The sequence below is a fragment of the Lepisosteus oculatus genome, chromosome 3 (genome assembly GCF_040954835.1).
Source record: "Lepisosteus oculatus isolate fLepOcu1 chromosome 3, fLepOcu1.hap2, whole genome shotgun sequence".
Lineage (NCBI taxonomy): Eukaryota > Metazoa > Chordata > Actinopteri > Semionotiformes > Lepisosteidae > Lepisosteus > Lepisosteus oculatus.
Window position 1 is genome coordinate 34,888,098 of NC_090698.1, and position 23,104 is coordinate 34,911,201.

General features: G+C 36.8%; 1 protein-coding gene across 3 annotated transcripts in view; it reads left to right on the plus strand.

Moving 5' to 3' along the window:
- rad23b (RAD23 homolog B, nucleotide excision repair protein) overlaps nucleotides 1–17,420 on the plus strand; it is a 49,752-nt gene extending 32,332 nt beyond the window's left edge. For 2 of the 3 annotated variants that reach the window (XM_006626997.3, XM_015337282.2), the window contains 8 exons: nucleotides 142–221; nucleotides 2,671–2,882; nucleotides 3,357–3,412; nucleotides 8,524–8,651; nucleotides 9,374–9,509; nucleotides 10,538–10,665; nucleotides 12,645–12,791; nucleotides 16,880–17,420. In XM_006626997.3, the coding sequence (XP_006627060.1) occupies nucleotides 142–221; nucleotides 2,671–2,882; nucleotides 3,357–3,412; nucleotides 8,524–8,651; nucleotides 9,374–9,509; nucleotides 10,538–10,665; nucleotides 12,645–12,791; nucleotides 16,880–16,993 (1,001 nt within the window). In that variant the 3' untranslated portion in view covers nucleotides 16,994–17,420. Of the gene's footprint in view, nucleotides 1–141; nucleotides 222–2,670; nucleotides 2,883–3,356; nucleotides 3,413–8,523; nucleotides 8,652–9,373; nucleotides 9,510–10,537; nucleotides 10,666–12,644; nucleotides 12,792–16,183; nucleotides 16,281–16,879 lie in introns of all 3 variants that reach the window. The other variant, XM_015337275.2, reaches the window with a different exon arrangement.
- Nucleotides 17,421–23,104: the final 5,684 nt, after the last annotated feature.

The following is a 23,104-nucleotide window of genomic DNA, read 5'->3' on the forward strand; positions in this document are numbered from 1 at the left end:
CACACTCAAAACCCTTGTATTTATTGTGCTATCTTCAATCATTATTTTTCCTTACTGTAAAGAGTTTAAAGAAGCTATTTTGAAAGGTGCCATATAAAATATTTTTGTTATATCCTGCTCAAAGGTTCCCTTTTGTTTTAGGTAAAATCCTGAATGATGATACAGCCCTCAAGGAATACAAGATTGATGAAAAGAACTTTGTGGTGGTCATGGTGACAAAGGTGAGCAGGATAAATTTGGAGATGGATTGACAGATTGTGTTCCAGGTTTATTTCTGCCTAATAAAGCTGTAAAGTGCTTTTCACTTTTGAAGGATTGCGTCTTTCAGGACGATTTGGTTCTCTTGGACTTGTACCTGTTTGACTTAAATAACGTTTTCATGGGTTTACAGTTACCAACAAGAATAACTAGAAGAATACTGTGTGTTTATCTTCAGTTTGAAAAAATATGTATTAGTGTTAGAATCTTTATTGCATGAACTCATTTATAAGTAGTAGGGATCTTCTGAAAGGGTATTGCTCATCATTACCAGACCCCCCTTTTCTCAGCAACAGTCTCCAGCTTCTCCTGAGGGATTCACAAGCAATCCTAGGCCAGTTAGAGATCAATCCAGTGTGTTCAGAGCCTGCTCCAGGGTCTCTTCTCAGTGGTAAGGTGCCCAGCAGGCATCCTCACTAGATGCCTGAAGCACCTTGATGGCCTTAGCTCTATCCAAAGGCCCAAGGTCCTCCCGGACCTCCTGACCCTGTCAGAGAGAGTAAGGCTAGCAGCCCTATGGAGAAACCTCATTTCCAACACTTACACCCATATATTTTGTTTCGGTCATTACCCAAAACTCATGAGCATAGGTGAGGATAGGGACATCAATTGACAGGAAGACCGAGAGCTTTGTCCAAAATCTCCTGCTTCACCACCACTGTTCTGTACAATGTCTGCATTACTACAGTCATTGCACCAAGCAGCTGGTTAATCTCATCCTCTCCTCTATCCTTGTAAACAAAAGACCCTGAGGTACTTAAACTCCACTGTTTCTCCTCCTCTATTCCTCTGTTCCCCCTCACCTGGACAGAGCAATCCACTCTTTTCTGGGAGAGATCTAATTTAAGACATTTTACTCTAAAATCAGTGATACAAATGCTGCATTCATGTGAGATCCTACATATGAAATACATATATGATAAACTGTTAAAATTAATATATGATTTTATATTATGTAATAAATATATCATTATATAAATTAATAAAACTGTTGTAGTTGGTTTATGAATTATAGATTAAAATAAGTTTGATCTTGATGTTATTTGAAGTGCTTCCTCCACCAAGCAGACAGTCAATTCTTAGCTGGTTTAAGTCTAGGTATTTTCTTTTGAAATGGAGGTGCGCAACATCATTTACTTATAAAATGGGTTAGATTGTCTTATGTAGGGAAGTGCTTTTTCAGTCATGATTACCACTTATGTGACTGCCTACTGTGTGGTTGTAGGTTAGCCACTCTGCTTGAATTGCTATAAGTTTTTGTGCTGATGGTACTACAACTCAGGTCTTTCATCTTTGTTGAAAATGTTGTGCAGTCATCAGATGTGTTTCCACCACCGAGAAGATTCAGTCAATTCTTATCTGGTTTAATTCTCTGTATTTTTTCTTTTGAGCTGGAGGTGTGTGACACCATTTGCTTATGAAATCACACATGTAAAATGGATTGTCTTAAGTTGCAGGTCTTGAACTTCATTTTGAAAATAAGTGGGAATTCCCCCTTTAAATAAAGCTCATGGGGGATTTAAGCATCTTGGGGGGGGGATATTAATATACTAAACTCGTGTGTTGAAATAATATGCAACCTGAGCTGCATATGTTCATTGTAAATGCAGTCCTACCTTGTTGTCAATCTGTCTTTCATTGCCATCCTCCTCTCCATTGAAGGTTAAATAACTAAAACTTTTGTCCTTCTCAGTGTTTCTCTTCTTCGTGCTTTCTCTTCTCTATCTGTCTCAGGTGCTCTCTCGCTCTAAACTATAAACATTATTGTTCTTCTCCTTATTCTCTCTCCCCACTGTCTTCCTTAGTTTTTCCCTATTCTCTCTCTCTTCCTCCTCATTTCCATTTCATAACTGCAGTGTTGAAATTAAACTATCCTCAAGAAGGCCTAAGCTCTGAAATGAGCATTGATTTTGTGATGTTTGTGTTTTTCAGTGAATTTCTGAATTTTGTTTAAATTCTGTTTTGAGCACTGAATCCACATTCACATAACACACTTGCAACTAGTATCACCATGGCTATTTGAAGTAGCTTCTCCATTTCAGTGTATACACCACTACGCTTATTCAGCACGGTCTCTTCAAACTGTTGAAAGGAAAATGAAGCATATGAATCAGTGGACAGCAGTGTGAACTCTGGCCTAGCTTCCTCTGTACTTGCAATAGATGAGAAGTGTTTCAGCAGGTTTTCGAGTTTCTTTTGACCTTAAAGGCTGAAATCTCTAATTAGACTGTTTGGCAGCTAACCCTTTCTTTGGTTCCAAAACAGCAAACCAGGACAGAAGATCCATAGTATGAGCATCACGTATGCTGAGTATGCAAGTATCTGTCCAAATGAATCAACTTTTTTAGGGAGGATAAGCGTATTGGAAGTTTGTTAAATTTTTTGATGGCTCATTTTAAGTTCGTCTTGCAGCCTAAGGCAGCTCCATCTGCTGCCCAGCCTTCCTCTACTACCAACACAATAAGTACTATATCTCCCAGTGCTACAGCTACAATATCAGCCCCTCCACCTCCTGCATCAGCAGCTGCTGCACCAACCAGTGCAGAAAAGGGGGGCAAACCCTTTGAACAACTGGAGGATAAACCACTAGCAGCCACAGACAACCCTACAACATCTACCATCAGGTACTAATTATAATCATTAGCTTTCTGCAGGTTATTTATTTTGTATGATTAATGCTACAATGAATTAGTTTAAAAAAGGAAGCACATTTTGAAGGAGTATTGCAAGTTTCGGTTTCAGGAATGTGCTCTTCCTTTAAGGTTCAATGGCATTGTGTGTTTTTCACTTTAAACTAATTCACTTCTAACCAGGTATTGAGAATCAGGCATGTACTATCCATCACGTCACTCTTCAGTATTAACTGTACAAAACATTTAATAAAATAAATTCGTAGAGATTTGAAAATTGCTTGGCCTTTTGTTTTACTTGCAAGAATCCAAATTCTAATCATAAATTGACTTTTATTTTAGTTTCTTGATTGTCTGTGTTTTAAAAAGAGAATAACAGCACAATTTTATCAATTTTGAAACTTTCCTTGGTAATGGTGTTTTCGAATGGGTTTGTATGAAAACATCATTTTTCTTGTTTTTCTGTAGCTCTACAAATCCAGCTGGAAATGTTAACATTTTTGAGGAGGCCACTTCTGCTCTTGGTAAGCATTTTCTATGATGCTGTGTCAAGCAAATGACAGCAATTTGGGTGTCCATGTAGTAGAAGTCTTCTTTATTACATATGCATATGGGAGCCTAGCTCTTTCAGGACAGACTCAAAGAAGTATTACAGAGTGGTCTTTTTATACAGTAAGGTCTGTAAAAGGGATTTGACATTGACATATGGCAGTTATGCCTGTCAACATAACATATGTTGACAATTCAACATAAATAGACAAAAGCAGAACTGCATACTTTCACAACAGTTGGAGTAGAAAGTTACAAGTTACAAGATACAAGTGTTTAAAATATAAAAGACTAATCAGACAAGGAATTAAGAATAATTTCCTAAGTGTGAAACTAAGAATACTAAAAGATTTTAGACATTAATATATTTATTAAGTCCTGAAAGTAGTAGTGGATGTTTGAACTTCCAACATGCATTTGCTTCTTAGAACTTTGAATGTGTAATTATTAATGTATTGGTACTTTTTTTTAAGTACCAGTAGTTGACAGCTGCTTTTTGTGCCCACTCTCTATTGTACAGAAGACTTTGCAATAACTGTATTACACAATGATATAAGAAAGGTTACAAATGTGAGGATGCCATCTAATCTGTTGGATTATCTGTTGACTAAGTCTAAATTCCATAGCCGTGTGGCTATACCAAAAAAAGGCTTTATTCCCCTGGAGTCTAGTCATAGGTACGAGGAGGTTTCAGATTTCCATGTAGTTTGCACGGTAAATTTACAGGGCCAAACAAGTAACGGCAAAGCAATTGCTGAAAGACTTCGTCATGGAATTAGTTGATGAATTTGCAATTAAAATTTAACATTGATACGTTCAAAGTAATCCGCACATAGTAATAGTGTGTGCCCACCGTATATTGTGTGTGTCATTCAGAGCTGCAGGAAGCTACACAGAAGGGATCTGGTCACTTTTGTAGATACTTCCATGTCCATATCAATACAATATGGGTAAGGAAAGTGAATGAGATGCTTGGGTATAAAGCAAAAATTGTCATTTAAATCCAGGTAAGTGATGATTAACATTTACAGTGCACTAGTGAGTAATTCATCCCAGACTCCTGTACCACCATACCCATTAGTAGTTGTTAATCCCCTCTCTGTCTTGTATATGTTACCTTGAGAGTTTCAGTGAAGACATGGCTGCTTTTTTGACTGTACTTTTGTTTTGATTAATTCAAAGGCCTTGAAAAGCAGTATGGCATGAAACCCCAATGCATCTGAAAGTAGTAGTGTAGAGAAGGAAAGTCGTATGGTTATGACAGTAGCAAAAAAAAAGTAAAGATTATGAATAAGCTAAGGGGTGGTATGTGTGTCCTAAGATTTCACCATTCAGATGTTAACAAATATTTACTATGTGTCAGAATTGTTTAATTTTATGGGTAGTATATGTTTTCATTTTGTGTACTTTTATTATTGGAAGGGCCATTCATTTGTGCATAAAACTACAGATGCAGCCATTCTAAACGAGCGAGGTACACTGTGTGTCGCATCATAACGCATCATATCACGTCATACCACATTTTACTACATGCAAATTAAATTAATAGTATCCAGAATCACCTTGTACAACCACCAGCTGGAGCTAATAAAGCTTAACCTCTCATGTACAGCATTTGAACTGTCACCAGAAAACACCCGGTTTCAAATCCCGATCACCGCTGAGGAACGATCTTTATCCAATTAAGAATTTAAGTTGTATACTCTTTAGACTTTTAATTTTAAACTGTATTACAGCATGTTAATCATTAAACATTAAAAAGTTGGTATATTTTATAAAAGCAAGATTGCTCAGTTGGACAAAAAGTACACAACCTACCACCTTTATCATAAATATTTTAATTATGCAGAAATATTTTATGCATCAAAGTCTTTACTGAAGATATTACTAATAGTTTTAATAATGACCTTGGACAAGCTGTAAACCCTGGTCCAATTTCTTTGTAATCGTCTTTGTAAACAAAAAGACTATTTTTTCATTGACAAAAAGTAACACCACAGAATTTCGTTGATCCGATCACGTATTTGTTTCCAATCATACCAAGTAAGTTTTGTATCACCATGCCTTTCACATGCTCATAAACGATATTAATTTAGGAACATAAACATCTCATGTAAACTGTATATGGTTGGTATTGGTATTTTAAAGAAAAAATACACACCAGTATTCCACTTTCTCCCTAAACATTTTAAGCATCAAAGTCTCACATGTGGTTATTTTGGAAACGTTTTTATGTGCTCCTTCTGACCATATTAAGTTTATATACTTTGTGAAAAGTGATTGTGTTTTAACCTTTTCTGTGAATTCACTTGTTATTGGCGTAAACAAAAGCATACTTTTAGAATTTGCTTAACAGGGAATATAATAACGGTATAATTATATTCATGTACTGTAACACAACCAGTAGTATAAGAATTTCTATTGATATGTACGGATGTTTCACTGCTTTCCACATGACTCCGGCTGTGGCATGATGGCTTAAGCGTCTGCCTTATATGTCTTGAGGTCTGGCATTCAAACCCAGCTATCGGCATGAGTTTTCTTTTAACAAACATTTCAATGAAAAACTAGAATAGCAAATATTATGGATGCTATATTGACATTTTTTATATCACAACATGTTTGAAGCTAAGTCATTTATTAATAACAAGGAATAATTCCAAACTGCTACTGATTTTATTACTGATAATAAATATAATTGACTGTATATTGAATATAAATATATTGAATTTGTTGGTATTTCTAAATATCACAAAACGCATTTTAAAGACCTTGACTTGTGAAATGTTTCACAGCCTCTACATAAGACAGTGAAATAATTCTCTTTTTGTAAACCTCAGGTTTTTCATCGATGCATAATTATGCACTAACTTAAACACTGATGGACCACTGTGTACACACGTTCACAACACAAGATATACTGCTCAATACGGCTTAGAACCATAGGAAGCAGAACAGTGCAGTCTGTTTGACTTCTGAAACCCTTTCTTTATTTCCTGTTTTCATTCAGCAGGAAAATTCATATTCATATTCTTAACTCAACAGCTTTTTAAAAACAGCACCTAATGATGTTCAAATCCATGATTTTCTTACACAGAAGACTGACAAAGCTATATTCGGCTAGTGTGAATTGTCAGTTAAGGGTTCTGTAGCGTTCCAGTTGTGTTTGTACTTGCAAGAATAGTGATTACAAACATTAAAAAACATACTTGCTTTCTACTGTCCAACTGAGCAATCTTGCTTTTATAAAATATACTGACTTTTTCATGTGTAAGATGCTGTAATACAGTTTAAAATGATTAAAATTCTAAACAGTATCAACTTGAATTCTTATCTCTATTAATGTAACTTATCAAGTTGTATTAAATAAATACAACTTTTTAGTATGGATTACAATTTTCTAAAATGTATTTAAAATATAAAAACGATTACAATCTAATCTTTCCACGTTTGATCCCAAGAGGAAGTACAATACACTCCTGCTTTGAAAGGATAATCCTTTCTCAGATAGTTGGGCATTCAGGTAGATTACCAGGTGAAAGGATTTGTAAATATATTTTGTTAAAGCAATTCAGTTTCTTACAATCCATAAAGAAATTTTTCCAAGAAAGATCTTATGACGAAGAAAAATCGCCCGTTTTTAGCGCATAAAAAGTGGTTATTAACTATCGAAACCTGCTTTTATAGCTTTTAAAGTCATGCAATGTCTAAGTTAAGCAGGAACACATCATCTAATTTTTTATTTCTTTTTTAAAAATTAAAAAAATTGTTTGCCCAGCCTAAGTGGGGGAGGGGGGGACGACACTCCTCCATACACTTAAGTGAAAAATTAACGCCAGTGTAAACATCATATTTACAATTTGTTGATAATAAAAATGTTAAGTTCTCTAAAGCTTTCTCAGTCAAGTATCATAATTCACCTAGGGAGCTGTGTAAGCATGCGTAGGCAGCAAAAGATCAGCTAAAGGGGAAAACGCTTTCAGAGAAAATGTTTCAGGTGTGAAGCATACAGATCCCCAATTCAATTTCAGGCTAAATCTGTCCCCACGCACCCTGTCCCCACTGCAATTAGAATATACACAAAGCACTGAAATCTTTAGAGTAAATGATCAGGTGTTTTGCAGATGTAGGCATAGTACGTAATTCAGGCTTTATGAACTCTCGCCTGGGCAAATTAGGGTTATTATTAGGGTTCATAAAGCCTGAATAACGTACTATGCCTACGTCTGCGAAATACCTTTGCTAGTTAATGCTACTTCACTTTCTCTGGCGTGATTTTTTTAAGCAAAAACTAGGCTAATGGGTTCTTTCTACGATTGTTATGCGCAGTGACAAAATGTTTCCATATGAAAGCCTTTGTTATTAATTAAACCACTAAAGATATATAGGAATCCCTACATTACAAACTCCAAGCGTTTCATTTTGTCTGTTGCTACAATATCGGCAGCAGTGTAGTTTATTTAAGCATAGCTTTCTCACCATTTAGATTTATTTTTCATAGCAGCGTTAAACACCGGGGTAAAGTTAGCTTGAAGTTAGAAAACGATTTTGGCACGCCTGTAGTGTTTTCACGAAACCTCCTGTGAGAACATTTGCTTTGTGTATAAAGTACACAAGACTAAATCAACGCACTGAATTTGAAGTGTTCACATTACAGACATACATTCTGACACTTCAGCGTTGTGGTCTTGAAGACCATATGGCACAAGGTTGTAGGTGGAGAGGTCCAAATGGACATTGTACAGTTGCTCCCCCTGAGAGGAGTGTGCTGATTGCTGTATGTAGCGGTTATTAATGGCAAGATGATTGTGCAGTTCTGCATTGATAATATGTCTTGGAACTTTTTGCATGCAGCCATTCCCACTAACTCAACCTGACACTACAGTATTCTAGGAGGAGTGGAAAATGTCCTCATGCTGCTCATGTAACTATCTTTCTTGCATTGACAGGTATACTATGCAAGACATATGCTCCAGCCCTGAGCCCCATTGAACATTTGCTGAGGAGCTGGAACATGTGGCATCTTGGGCTTTTGTGGAGTGTAGAAAGAGCTTGTTCCCTCATAATTCACTTCCTTTATTTACAGTGACAGGACAGTCCTATGAAAACATGGTAACCGAGATCATGTCAATGGGGTATGAAAGAGAGCAGGTTGTTGCTGCACTAAGAGCCAGCTTTAATAACCCTGACAGAGCTGTTGAATACCTTCTTACGGTAAGTTTAGTGCCCCTGCTCTATGAGCAATAACTATTTATAATTTATTAATTTTATTAAACTTGCATTGTTTATGCTATGCTTCCCTTTTCTTTTTATGTAAATAATCTGAAACAGTTTATTTAATCATTGCACCTGTATGCCTACAGCTCTTCAGTTTAATCAACTAGTAGCTATTAAACACCTGAGATAAAAGTCTGAAGGTATCAACCCATGTGGTTATCCTAAAAAAATATATTTTTTTTATCAGAGTAACTTTGAAATAACACATTTTTAAATATTCATCACCATTAGTTTTGTGGCATTCTTTGTATTTGTATTTAAATGTTTAAAGCTTTGACAAAATTATTTTACTTAAATATAGTGCCATCTGTGGTGTAACGAATACACAGCCCCATCCTACCCCATTGCAATGTCTACTTTTTTCCATGAATGTCATGTAGAATGTCATGTAGAAAACTGTGCCAGACAATATTTCCTGCCATTCTTTAATCTAGATAACAAGGCTATACAAGGCCAAATTTCTGCAAAGTATTGAAATCTCTGAATCCCTTACAAAAATCTTTTTTAAAACTCTGCAGTTTTTAAATGTTGGATTTCTAATTTCTGAAAGAATGTGTATTTATGTGATACTGGTACCGCATAATAAGATATTTACATAAAGCAGTACGGTTGTTCTCCCTGATTGCAGTGTGCTCATTGCTATGTTGCCTTTCCCCTAGGGTATTCCAGCAGAGAGAGAGAGCCATACGGTGGCTGACCCAGTCATGCCTCAGGTTGGTACTCCTTCTTCCATCACAGGTTCCTTGTCCTCTCCTTCCACCACAGGGTCTGTGCAGCCAACTCCAACCACAGAGGGTGAGTTGTCTCTGTACTGGAGCACCTGTTATATTGCTCTCTTTGCTGTCTGCCATCTCTTATGCATATTAGATCATGTCATTATGGTTAAAAATGCATTAACAAAAAGTTAATAGATTTTTTTACTGAGGTTTCTGTTGTCACTGAGTTCATAAGAATTACTTAAAAATTCTTTAAAAATGTGTGACTGGCTGATCAAATAACACACCATTGTCTTTCATCAAAATGGTAGATCGTAAGCAGTCACTTGTTCTTTTGACTAAAAACTAAATTAAAACATAAACATTCTGATTCATCTTCTGATAGTCAGTTCAGCTTTTCTTTTTGGGCTCTTGTAGTAGCACAAAATGATAGCCAGACTGAAAATTGCTACTTGTTGTTGTTAGAATACAAATAATACAATATATAAATAAAATTGTAACAGGCTATTTTTCTTTCCATGCCTTTTCTTGATTACTTTATATTCTACGCTTTTAAAATTCTACTTCTGTCATTTTCCTGCATTTATAGTTGGAACTACATATTACATGGAAGCAGAATTTCAGCAGTGAAGGGATTTTTTTCTATATGCATTACTTTGACTCTAAAATGATGTATTCTATATTTTGTTGTGTAAAACTATTTTTTTCCTTAATTTAGATAGTTAAAGGGGGGTGCTTCAGCCAAAGCGGCTTTTTCTCAAGGCAATGTTTTTGAAAGTATGAAAAGTGCTTTGGGGATCATTTTATTTAGAGTGTACTCTTGTTTCTCTCCTATTTTTCATTTTCAAATTCCATTAAGAATCTTTAGACATGGTGTGGATTAGCAGATATGTTAATTGAGTTCCTAAATTTAAGGTCTGGTATTTTGTCTATTAAAATAAAGCTGAATTCCATGTTTTAGCTGGGGGACCCAAAGTTTGAGCTTTGTAGCATCCGAGTAATTGAAGTGATATTTAACTTATTAATACAGTATTAGACACTGCAGCAGAATCCAGAGTGCCCTAATGAATGAAGGCCTACCTAAGAGCTATCTCGTTGTCTTCCTAGCCAATCCATTGGAGTTTTTGCAGAACCAACCTCAGTTTCAGCAGATGAGACAAATTATTCAACAGAACCCATCTTTGCTTCCAGCCTTACTGCAGCAGATAGGAAGAGAAAACCCTCAACTACTACAGGTACTGCAGAATGGAGTGAGAGTTCATTCCTTTTTTAGATTTTAAACAAGTTTCAACTATTATACAATGGAACAAGTAATAGGTTTATTCCATGCTGAAAAAAAAGAAGAAAGAAAACGCAACGTTTCGGCCGTGGAGTCTTCTTCGGGTGTGAGAAAGACAAGGCAGTAAGCAAAGATAATGTAGCAGGAGAACAAAGACTGGGCGAGAGGAGGAGTGAGAGGTGGGAGCAGGGGACAGAAAGAGGCCAATCAAGAGGTGTGAAGTCAGAATAGGTGTAGAGGTGTGAAATGAAACTTCCAATGAATGGAGAAAATTTAGAAGAAAAGTAGTCTGTCGTTAAGAGAAGGGGGAAGGTGTGATCCTAGCTGCAGGATAATTTTGGTTTCTGTAGTCTTTCTGATGTATGAAAGCCATCTTTGAGAACACAGACGGAGAGATTAGAGTGGTCATGGCCATCAAAGGTGAAATGAGAAACAATGGGTTTGGAGAGATCTTTAATCTTCACAGTCCTGACTTGTTTTCTGAAGTGGTCTCCGAGTCTCCTTCCTGTTTCTCCAATGTAGATGGCTGGGCATTTACTACAAGAGATACAGTAAATAAGGTTGCTGGAGGTACAAGATGCCATCTGGGTGATCCGGAATTGTCCTGAGGGGCCTTGAATGAATGTGGTGTTAGATGCAGATGTTACAGCGAGCTCTATTGCGAGGGAAAGTGTCTGGTTTGGATGGTTGCTGAGGGCGGTCAAGGGAGCTGTGAACAAGAAGGTTGCGCAGATTAGGTGATCGGCGATATGAGATGATGGGGCGGTCAGAAAAGAAGGCCCCAATGGAGGGATCATCCTGTAGGATGGAAAAGTTGTCGTTAATAGTCCTGAGGATAGGAAGTGTGTTGGGGTTGTAGGGAAGCACCAAAGGAATGCGGTTGTTACTACGGGAGTTCCTGATTGAGTTGATGAGTTGAGTTGTACGCATGCTGACGCAGCTACCCACCTAAACTGTTATACAATGATTGATGCTACTATCAAATCCTGATCCATGTTGGTATCATTTAAAATGGTTATCAGATTTTACTCCAAAATGATTCAGACCCTGAAAAATAGGTATTTTTATTTTAACAGAAATTAACAAAATTTGCATTATAGAAAATTATCAGCATTGATTTAGCCATCAAAGATGTTCGCATTGTAAAATCTGTAAATAGTTGTTTACTTTTGGAGCTTTTTTGTTTACGTTTTGTAAACAGTAATCCTTTGTCAGGTAATTCTTAAATAAGATGAGAAGCTGTTCTAGTAAAGTAGCTAATTTGCATAAGTTATTTGCCAAAATTGATATCCCTAGCATCTTAAAAGTTCAGGTGGGTAGCTGCGTCAGCATGCGTAGGCTGCAAAGGAACAAGTAATAGGTTTATTCCATGCTGAAAAAAAGAAGAAAGAGAACACAACGTTTCGGCCGTGGAGCCTTCTTCAGGTGTGAGAGAGACAGGGCAGTAGGCAAAGGTAAAGTAGTGAGAGAACAAAGGTTGGGAGGGAGGAGGAGTGAGAGGCGGGAGCAGGGGACAGAAAGAGGCCAATCAAGAGGTGTGAAGTCAGAATGGGTGCAGAGAGGTGTGAAATTAAACTTCCAATGAATGGAGAAAATTTAAAAGAACAGTAATCTGTCGTTAAGGGAAGGGAGAATGTGTGATCCTAGCTGCAGAATAATTTTAGTTTCGGTGGTCTTTCTGATGTATGAGTTCGGAAAAACCATCTTAAACATCTTAAAAGTTGTTCACTGCTTTCGTCTCTCCCAGCTAATCTTTCATAATGTTATGCAACTATTTTCAACAAGAAAACTTTCCTTTACTTAATGTTTTGAACCAATGTTAAATTGATGACTAGAGACAAGCAATGCAAGTTCAATGTAAGTTCAGAACTTTGGCTTTATTAGAGTAAACTCACCTGTAATAATGCTAAAATGATTTTCTTTTCAATGCTGTAGCAAATCAGCAGCCACCAAGAGCAGTTTATCCAAATGCTGAATGAGCCTGCGCAGGAGGTTGCAGGTCAGGGGGTGGTGGCTGAAGCTGGAGGAGGACCCATGAATTACATTCAAGTAACGCCTCAGGAAAAAGAAGCCATTGAAAGGGTAAGTTCTTAATCCATTACTTAAATGTTATTTTAAACTCCCCTCTGTGTTGGTTTGGATGTAGGTTTAAATTACTGTACATCCAGATAACAAGGTAACTTTCTCCTCATTCAAATAAGTTACAATACCATCAGGCAGACAGTTTTAAATTCTTCTAGCAAAATTTGCTGTTTTAGTTTGTCAGAATCACATACTTTGCAAGCAGTGCACGCGTTTTCAAAATGAACCCCTTTGTCTCATGAGAACTCAACAAAGGTTTACAGAATTTTGACAGTATGCCCAAAGACTAATTTGTAGTATAAACAAAATACCCACTGGGCACACTGATTTCACATGCAGATGTGAAATAAAGTAGCATTAATTACTTCTGTTTTAAAATATTTTGGATTTGTTTTAATATTTGTATCTGTTGTAATTTTTAATACAATGGAGAATATTATATATAAGGATATAATATCTACTGTTTATCATATTAATATTGCAATATGTGATATTAATATGATTTTGGTTGGGCATACAATATTACTAACAGTTTCAGTCTAAGCGTTTTCACATTGAAATGCATGTGCTGTGTTGTCAAATGGTTTTATAATAAATAATCCTGCTTTATTACTTCATTTTTCGATAGCATTTCCTGGTGCCCAGTTTACATTTTGCCTCGGCCCTAAAAACCCACAGCATAAGAGTTCCTGACATCTCAAGATAAAAAAGCTGGTGACTGAAATAGATTCAATAGCTGCTGTTGCCCCCTTTGGCAGATATCACTTCTTGTAGGCGTTTCTTGTAATTGTCCATCAGTCTCCTACATCGACTTGGAGAGATTTTTGCCCACTCCTCCTTACGGAACTCCTTCAACTGTGTGATGTTTGAGGGCTTTCTTGCGTGTACTGCCCGCTTCAAGACCCCCAACAGCATTTTTATGGCGTTAAGATCTGGGCTTTGACTTCACCATTCCATAACTCGGGCCCAATGGAGTAGGATTCCTCTGCCAATCGCGGGATATGAACCGGCAACCTTCCAGCCACAGGCACAGATCCTTCGTCACAGAGCCACTGCACCATCCCCCTTTTCCGCATCTTGGAAATTTACAAGTCATTATTCAAATGTACGTTAAATCTGACTATCAGAAAATAAGTAAAATCCAAAATGAGGGTAAAATATAATTTAAAATGTTTTGCTAACAATCAATAATTATTAATATTCTTACAGCTGAAACGTTTCTTTTTTATTTTCATCATTGAATAAACCGTTAGTTGTTCCTTTGCAGAATATACTATACTGCAAAAAGGCGCCGTCCTTCGGATGACATGTAAAACCGAGGTCCTGATTCTCTGTGTTCATTAAAAATTCCAGGGCTTTTCTCGAAAAGACTAGGTGTCTTTCTTGGCCAGATTTCCCATTGCCTTTATCAGTTATGGCCTCCTAATAATCCCAGTCTATAAATTGGCTTCATTGCTCTTGTTTTCCTCCCCACTGATAGCTGATGTGTGGTGAGTGTTCTGGTGCATCATCCAGAATGATGCAACACATTGGTGGTGGAGGGGAGTTCCCATTACCTGTAAAATGCTTTGAGTGTAGTGTCGAGAAAAGTGCTATATAAGTGTTAGGAATTATTAATATAATTTCTAATTGTGGTGTAGTGTTCAGCATTGCTATCGCTGGGGCCCTAGGTTCAATTCCTGGGGTATAATACATGTGGAGTTTGCACATTTTAGCTGGGTGCATGTGGGTTTTCTCCAGCTGATCTGATTTCCCCTGGCAGTCCAAAACATACTGGTAGGTTAATTACAAGACATACACTGGTAGGTTAATTACAATTACAGTAGGTTAATGGGAAAACTGGCCCTGGTGTGAGTGTGTGTGTGTTTGTCTGTCCTGTGATGGACTGGCGTTATGTCCAGGGTGTATTCTGTCTTGCGTCCGTTGCTTGCTCAGATAGGCTCCAGCTCCCCTGTATTGGATAAAGAGATTGAAGATTTAAAAAGGTACTCTATACACATTGATAGAAATCCACTATGAGATGGCAGCATCTCACTGAGAATAAATTATTTTATAGTGCTGGCTTAAGGAAACAGAAGATGCAAAGGAACAAGTAAAGGTTTATTCCATGATAAAAAGAGAAGAAAAGAAACAACATTTTGGCTGAGGAGCTTTTTAAGGTGTAGCTCCATGTAACAGCATCAGCTATGTTTGCCCATTCCTTCAATTTATGTGCCTCACAGTTCAACACTAGCAACTTCACAAAATCTAAAATAAAATCTTATTTCAGTATCTATGTAAACATTCAACTGCATATATTCAATGAGTTCATTAACTTCATCTTCCTCTGCAGCCTATAACATCTCCTGTGTAAAAGGTATAAAAACAGTTATAAGCAATATACCTATTGTACTGCTTTGAGATGCTGCTTTTAAAGTTGCTATATAAAATAAAGTTTATTATTATTATAGAGAAACATGATCATATTTTCCATGGTTCAGAAAAAAAAGATCAAAACTATACTTGTTTGTCACAAATGGCTTTGCATACTGATCAGATCAAACAACTGCGACAAAATATACACTGTGATCTTTTGTAACAGCTGTGATTTTTTTTGGTATATCTAAGCCTTTGCAAGTGTTCCTGCATCCCTCTTCTTCACAATGTCTGGTCATGGCTTTTGCCTGTTTTCTTATTTCAGTGCAACACATGCTCCATTTAAAAAATGTTTTGCTCATGTGCATTTTTGTATTTTTATATTTACATCTTTAACACTTTAACATCCTACATTTTCATTTGCCTTAATTTTTTAGACTGAATTTTAGACTCAGACTAAAAAAGCTTGTATTCTATATCTTTTGTTACTTGTCCTACAGACCTCTTTAATTGTGAGGTTTCCAGCATTTTAACATTGCTCAATGCACAGTTTTTAAACTTTTATTACTGGTCACTAAAGTTATTGCACTTGACAAGGCTTAATTCACCCTTTCCTGAACATAAGAAGAGCTACAGCTATCTCTGGTGCGATCTTCTGCAGCTGAAATTTCACTGTTTAAATGAATAAGAAATGAGATTGCTTATAAATCTAACTTATTCCATGTAAACACTCTTTCTTTTTCGTTTTGGGGACCTTGACTGAAACTGATTTGAGATGTCTAAAAGCATTTGTTTTCTTTTAGTATTTCCACTTCAGAAAAAGTGTTTCCAACATTGCTCTGTTTATAGAGATTGTAACTTTATATTTGGGCTCAGATTTCAACTATAAATCTTACACTAATTACTTGAGGTAAATACTGATGTTTTGTTCACCCTTACTACAAAAATATATTTGTATTGGGATTCACTTTTTTCTGTACGTGTCTATTCCTACTCTCTCTCTCCTATGCTGCGATTCGGACACATAATGGTTAAAGATGGCAAGAAGTCAGGCACCCAGAGGGAAGGGAGGGGGGTCGTTTTCCCGCCTCCATAACTAAGCGACGTACACAGTCGTGTAACTGACAGTTTGAGGTAGCCTATCGTTTGTAAATTTCACTTTGTAGCTTATAGGTTAAGCTTTCGAAACTCAGCACCAAAGTCATGTGACTGAATAATTTTTGCCCTGTGTCGTTGGTTAAACGCAAGGATCACAAGCACCACTATGTTTACTGGGATGTGTAGTTTTTAATTCATTTTGAATTTTGAACTGTGCGTACTGTCTTCGTATTTGGCCAGGGCTTTAAAGAAAAAATTTTCGGTGCCATCGTCTCCGCTTTAAAGGTGTCCTCCTTATGGACGAATTTTCACCTCAGACGTTTTCCCAGCCAACTTACAGATTACTTAGTAGTTAGTGTAGCCCTTGCTGCAGAATTGCTTGGTGATGTTGTCATTAACAGTGGACAGAACAGTCACTATCAGCATCTCTGCTGAGAGGCTGCCAGCAGTGAGTCTTTCTCAAAGAGACCTTGTAATTTCTCAGATGATCTTCAAAGCTTTTTGCTTGTTTATGGATTTTGATAAACACAGAAAACTACACTATTGTAAACCTGTAAGTTCAAGTGTAGGGCAATTCTTAATATGTAAACCTTAATTTGAGTTTACTAACCTCTTCTACTTTCTTTCTCTTTCAGCTCAAAGCGTTAGGATTCCCTGAAGGACTTGTAATTCAAGCCTACTTTGCCTGTGAGAAGAATGAGAACTTGGCTGCAAATTTCCTTCTACAACAGAACTTTGATGATGATTAAAGGGGGGATAGAAACTGCATTTTTTTCAGTTTAATATTATATTGTACACAGGCTACTTTCCTAGATTTTGCAATATATTTTCATGGTAACACTGGATGAACAATTTATATTCAGGAAAATGATCTTTCTGACTTCACAACAGGCAGTGCAAGTCAACTTGCTTTGTTTGAAATAACTGGTGTGCGCAACCTTTTTATTTTTTAAAAAACTAGGACAAAAATTATTGTTTTCTTCATAAATGGGAAGCAAATCCAATTTTCAATGCTGATCATTGTATATGTTTTACAAATTACCATTTGGGGTGGGAGGGTTCTATGGTCATTCTTATGTCATTTTCCTGTTTACAATTTTTCTTTCTTTTGTTTGGTTAATTGGGATTCCCAATACTGCTTAATTCAGTTTGAAAGAGTAAAATTTTTAAACATTGTTTCTTTTTCATTTGCTTTTCTATCTGAAGAACATTTCAAGATTTTTTTCCCGAACTGGCATTAAACCAGCTGTTAAAGGATGTGCACAAAGTATATAAATATACCCTATAAGGTAAAATAAACACTTTTTAAAACATGTAAGTTAGAATGAATATTGAGACGACTTTAATGCAGGCACGAATAGTGTATTTTGAAGTGCTTGTTAATCTTCATGACCTAGAAAGATTTAATCTTTAGATATAGCTCCCACCTGGGTAATGTACAGCAGTCACACTATACAGCATTAGAGAAGTGAGAAACTGTTTCATCAGTTGAATGAAGGTTTTTTTTTTAAGGCTGTATGTAGCCCTTTTGGGCTTGGATGCTCCAGTCTTTCATAAAGTCTCATGGTCTTTTTAATGACAAATAGTCAGAACCTCCATTTAATGTCTCATCTGAAGAACAGCACCTACTGCAGCACAGTCTCTCCATTAACCATACTGGGGCACAAGTTTAGAAATGTTGGTCCATAGGGAAGACTGGTCCATTTAAGACTTCAGCCTGTTTTATCTTGGATGTCTCCTATCCCAGGACTAATTGCAATAGTACTCTTCACCACATTGGTTACCCCTCTTCCAGGGAATGCGTTTGTGGTAATTTAATGATGAATCTTTTACCTCGTATTGAAATATGTGCATAGTTCTAGTGATGTCAGTTACATTGTGATATTTCTGTAAGAGACAATTAGATATGTTTTCGATCTTTATGCATTAAAAACGGTACTTATAAAAATACAGTTGTATTTTTAAATATATAACAGTGACATCTGTGATGCCGTGTAGGGTGGCACAAGCTTAGGGGTGTTGATCTAGATGGATGCATGACATCACCATGCTCTCCACAAACCAAGCCAAATTTTCTGCTCTACTATTTGAGTTACTTTCTGGTTTTCATATACTCTCCTCTGAGTTTAGTGTTGTATATTGGCCTCATTCTGAGGTAATATGCAGATGTGAGGTGTTTGGTGGTGTTAATCTAGACGACTCTGGTTACTCCTTAACGATAGCTGGACTGAGGATATTTGAGCCCTTCACTTGTAGTTATCCACTTGATATTTGCTTTTGTGATCCCCCCTCTGGGATCGAGGTCAGAACACAACTACACTAGCCCTTTGCTTGCAGAATCCCAGGCTCAGGGTCCCAAGCACTAACACCTCTCGACACTGTTGTCCCCTTGGTTTTTCTCTTGTGGACTCAAGCCATCAGGGTATGGACAACTGTTTCACACCTACATCCTTCACTTGTAATTGCAGTAGAAATCTGATTCCTTTTCCTATTGGCCAGTACTGCTCTACCACCTTCCTAATATTACCAGTGGCCAGAAATGGCAGTGACTGAGTCAGCTACAAGTTATGTAACTTCTGATGTTAAATTTTGAGTCCTCATCTCTTCAGTAAACTCTGCACTTTTTACTCCAGTTTACTTGGAGCCCTCAGTTCTGTGGTGTATTATTTTGGTGCATCCGGCTTTGTGGTGGATTCATCTATACCATTGTTTCTCAAACTGTACATGGAGTGCCCCCAGGTGGTATGCCAGATGACCCTAGAAATGTGTTGTGTGCACTGAAAATTTGTGAATTAAAAGTTTAATAATGAATAGTTAGGTAAATTTATCATCTGTAATTTATTCAATCGGTTTCAGAAAGCTTGAGATGGGTTTTCTTATTTTATATTTTAATAAAATTAGTTTATGTATCAAATACACAGCAGTATTTAGCTACATCGATACAGTGCACGCTAATAATTGAGTGTTCATACTCTCGAGCTTTCAGACACAGCTTAGCGCCACATTCGCCAACTGTGATCAAGTGATCGAAAATTCAAGATTGCAAAAATCAAGTATGTCATGGCTGAAAGAAATAGATGCCAAGAGTTCTGACACTAGCTCCAATAGATCATGCATACCTGTTGAGATCGAGGAGGATTATATATCGGCCACTAAAGGTTAAAAAAAGGGGGACACCCTGAGAAACATTCCTATTGCCTTATCTGTGAAAGGGGTCCGGATAAAGAGGGTTTTTAAAATATCCCACGTTTATGTTCATTGGTAAAGTAACGTTGATGTTAACTATGTGCAATGCTGCAGTAACAGTACCCTCTGTTTTGCTGCCAGATTTTATAAAAGAATCTGTAAATTTGGTTTAGGAACTCTCTCCTCGAATTGCCTTTTTGTGTCTGTCTGGGTCAACAAGAGCTTGCAAGTCAAGTACACCTTTATTAGCCACGGAGACAAAACTACCAGGCTTACATACCAAACATTCAGCTTCCCAGTCTTCCCTGCCACTTCGAATACACTGAAATTATTTTTTTAGTTCTGCTGTGAATTGACACTTTCACTTTGGCATTGTGTTTGGGGGTAGGAAAATGAGAAAATGGGGAACCTTTCGAGGAAATGCTTCTGCACTGCACAAACTGAATAAAGACACTAATATTGATGCTCGATTTCACTCTTGTTACATAATCATACATGTACAGGACAGAACCTGAACGACAACGTAGGTGATGAAGCAAACTAGAGTTCAGAAATTCTATATCTTTAACTTTTATTATTCTTTAAGGTGAAAATAATGGGATGGAAATCCCTGACATTTCTGGATATTTCAAAATTCCCCCCAGACGGAGATATAAAGATCAAAACAGAAGACGTGGCCGGGAAAATCCGGATGTATGGTAAACCTATCAGCCACCGACACTAGCTCTTCTGCTGAACCTGACACAGACAGCACTGGTCGTGTTAGAAAACGTCGGAAAACAAGGCAGTACGATCCAAATTAACTTAGTACTCAGTGCTATTTTTATGTGTGTGTGCACATGCTCATGTTGGTCATTGAGTTTTACTGTGGTTCCTTTGAGAAGATGACTTGTAGGTGGTATTTGGATGCTTTGGTTTGATCAGGGGTGGTACTTGGTCAAAAAGGTTTGAGAACCACTGATCTATACTGACTTACCAGCCTGAGACTCATCTGTTGTTGTGTCAGGCTGTCCTTTATTTTTGTGTTGGCATGCAGCAGCTGGCGATTCCACTTTGTATTACACATAACAAAGACATTGGAACATAAGGCTCTGCAGTGTTTCTGCTGCCATAGTAGGCACCCACCAATTTGTTGGTGACTCACAACCCTGGACATTTAAGAACTGTATGCTCTGCTTTATTATTGCAACAATAAAGACTTAATGAACTGCACCATGTTCGGCAATGGCCATTGTAGTATATCATTTTAATCACAGTCAGGCATGCAGGGGCTTTGTATCAAAAGTAACCTTTAAGATGGAGAAGTGAAGCAAGAAGGTAGTAATACAACAGAATCCATAAAGGTTAAAGTAGAAAAACGATTTAACAACCTAATGTGAATATGGATGCACATAGCTTACTCTCTCATGACATCAGAAAGCTATTTAGTAAGTTATTTTTGTCAATTTCTGCTTTCCACACAGAAATTGGAGTTTGTGATGGAGAACACAGCTGAAATTTAGGTGGCTGAAGAGGTTAATGATTGCGTTTTCAGTTAGTTTTAAAAACACCAACTAGACGAGGTTCTTATTGTCTTTAAGTTATTGGTTTAATAGATTTCTTAGTGATTTTTTAAAAAAACTGTATAATTAAGGGAAGAGATGGCACAGAACCACTGGAATGAAGGAATGAGAGACTGAACAGATGCATATAGAGTCAATGTCAAATACAATGTTAAAGGTCCAAACAAACTTACTACTTAAATGGTGAAGTCGAATGCCAGGAAAATATAGCTTAAATGATTTAATGGAGATATAAAGAAAAAAATCAGAAGGAACAGAGGAGTGGACTGCCACGGACTGCATTGTGTGTCCATGATTCAGGGATATCCATCCATCCATTTTCTAAGTGCTTTATCTAATACAGGGTTGTGGAGTATTTGGAGCCTATCTTGGAAACCAGAACACACAGTGGAAACTACACAAACAAGGGAGAACGTACTTCATGTAGATGGCTTCCCAGGAACTAGATCCAGGGTCCCAGCACTGTGAGGAAACAATGCTAACCACTGTACCACCATGCTGCCCATTTCAGGGATATAAAAGGGTATATAGATATATAATGCACAAAATAATAAATAATGTAATGAACAAAAAAGGACAACTGAACCAGGAAACTACAGACCAGTTTTATGTTACTAGAAAAATTATGGAAATGATAGTTAAATTAGACGAATACAATTTTAAAAGACATGAACAAGTCTTTCCCTTTCTAAATCTAATTTGCTAGAATTATAAGATTAGCAACTTGGACATTAGGGTACAGTAAAGATGATATGATATATTTAGAAAAACAATCTGTGATATGGAAGTAATAATTTCAACATAGCCAACTAGTGAAATTTGCTGGTGTGACTATACATGTGACTATACATGTCACATGCGCTGGTCCTGTAAGAAGTTACATTGAAAGGGATGTTGGAATTTAGATTCTTTTATGTCCTTAAAATATGGAGGAAAATAATCAAACAATGCTTGGATATATAGGAAAAGGTTTGGTATTTACTGTACATTCAGGGAAATTATAATTAAGATCTTCAGTCCAACAGAGACTGTTTTCAGTTTTAGTTGGTATATCACAGAAAAGAACAACAAAACTCAGGGGACAGTCATATGGACAAGTTGAAGAAACTAGATCTCTTCAGTATAGAACAGAGAAGAAAAGGGAATTGCAGTCCCAATTTCCCAGATACGTTATTAAATCTTGTTAAAATCAATTTCATCAAATACATTCATTGATGGTATAGCAATTTTCAAATTAAGTACATTAATTTCTGAAACTACTGTAAATCACCATGTTATCACAAACCCCTGATCTCTCCAATGGTGAGAGCAAGAGTTCCCATGAATTGTAACATGATGGGGCCCTTCCTGCTCGCTAGTCTCTGTAATTAATGTAATGTGATGTACAAGCGAATTACAGGTTGTGCAGCAGATATTTCACTGCAGAAAGTTTCAAACACGATCTACATGCAGAGTTAAGTAAGTTCCATTTATTGGCAAAACTCTTCCAAGTCGAAGAGCAATATTTCTATTGGATTAAAATATATACAGTATGTCTTGAAGAGCAGTTCTATTGGATTAAAAGAGATATATTCACAAGCCTGCTTCTTTACAATGTAATAAGGCCGCTTCACTTCACTGGACGTTCATTCTGAATCTCAGAATATGGTGTTGTGCATACCTGGAAATTATTTATTTATAATGTAAATTGGAGGTTTTACAAGTTAATGTGTTCATTTTACTTTTATTGTGGTTTGAAGTGTACTCATCAATGCTGATTCTTTCTAACCTTGAAATATAAAAATAACATTGCTGTTCCCCTTTAATGGAGATAGTGCAGGTCTAAAAATATAGGTATAAAAACTCCTAAGTGGTACAGGTATAGATAAAGTCTCTTATGTTGAACCTTTTTCACTCTGTAGTGAAACAATGTCACAAAGATTGTAAACTTAGTGAAATTGATTTAGGATAGAGAAATCAAAACACTTGTTTACTCAAAGAGCATTGGACACTTGAAAACTGGCTTCTCATTAAGGTGGTTCAGGTCCAAATTCATTAAAACATAAATAGAATAAAAATAAGAGTTGTTTAAATGACTTAGTGGACAAACTACCAAACAAGTAAGATGGGCCA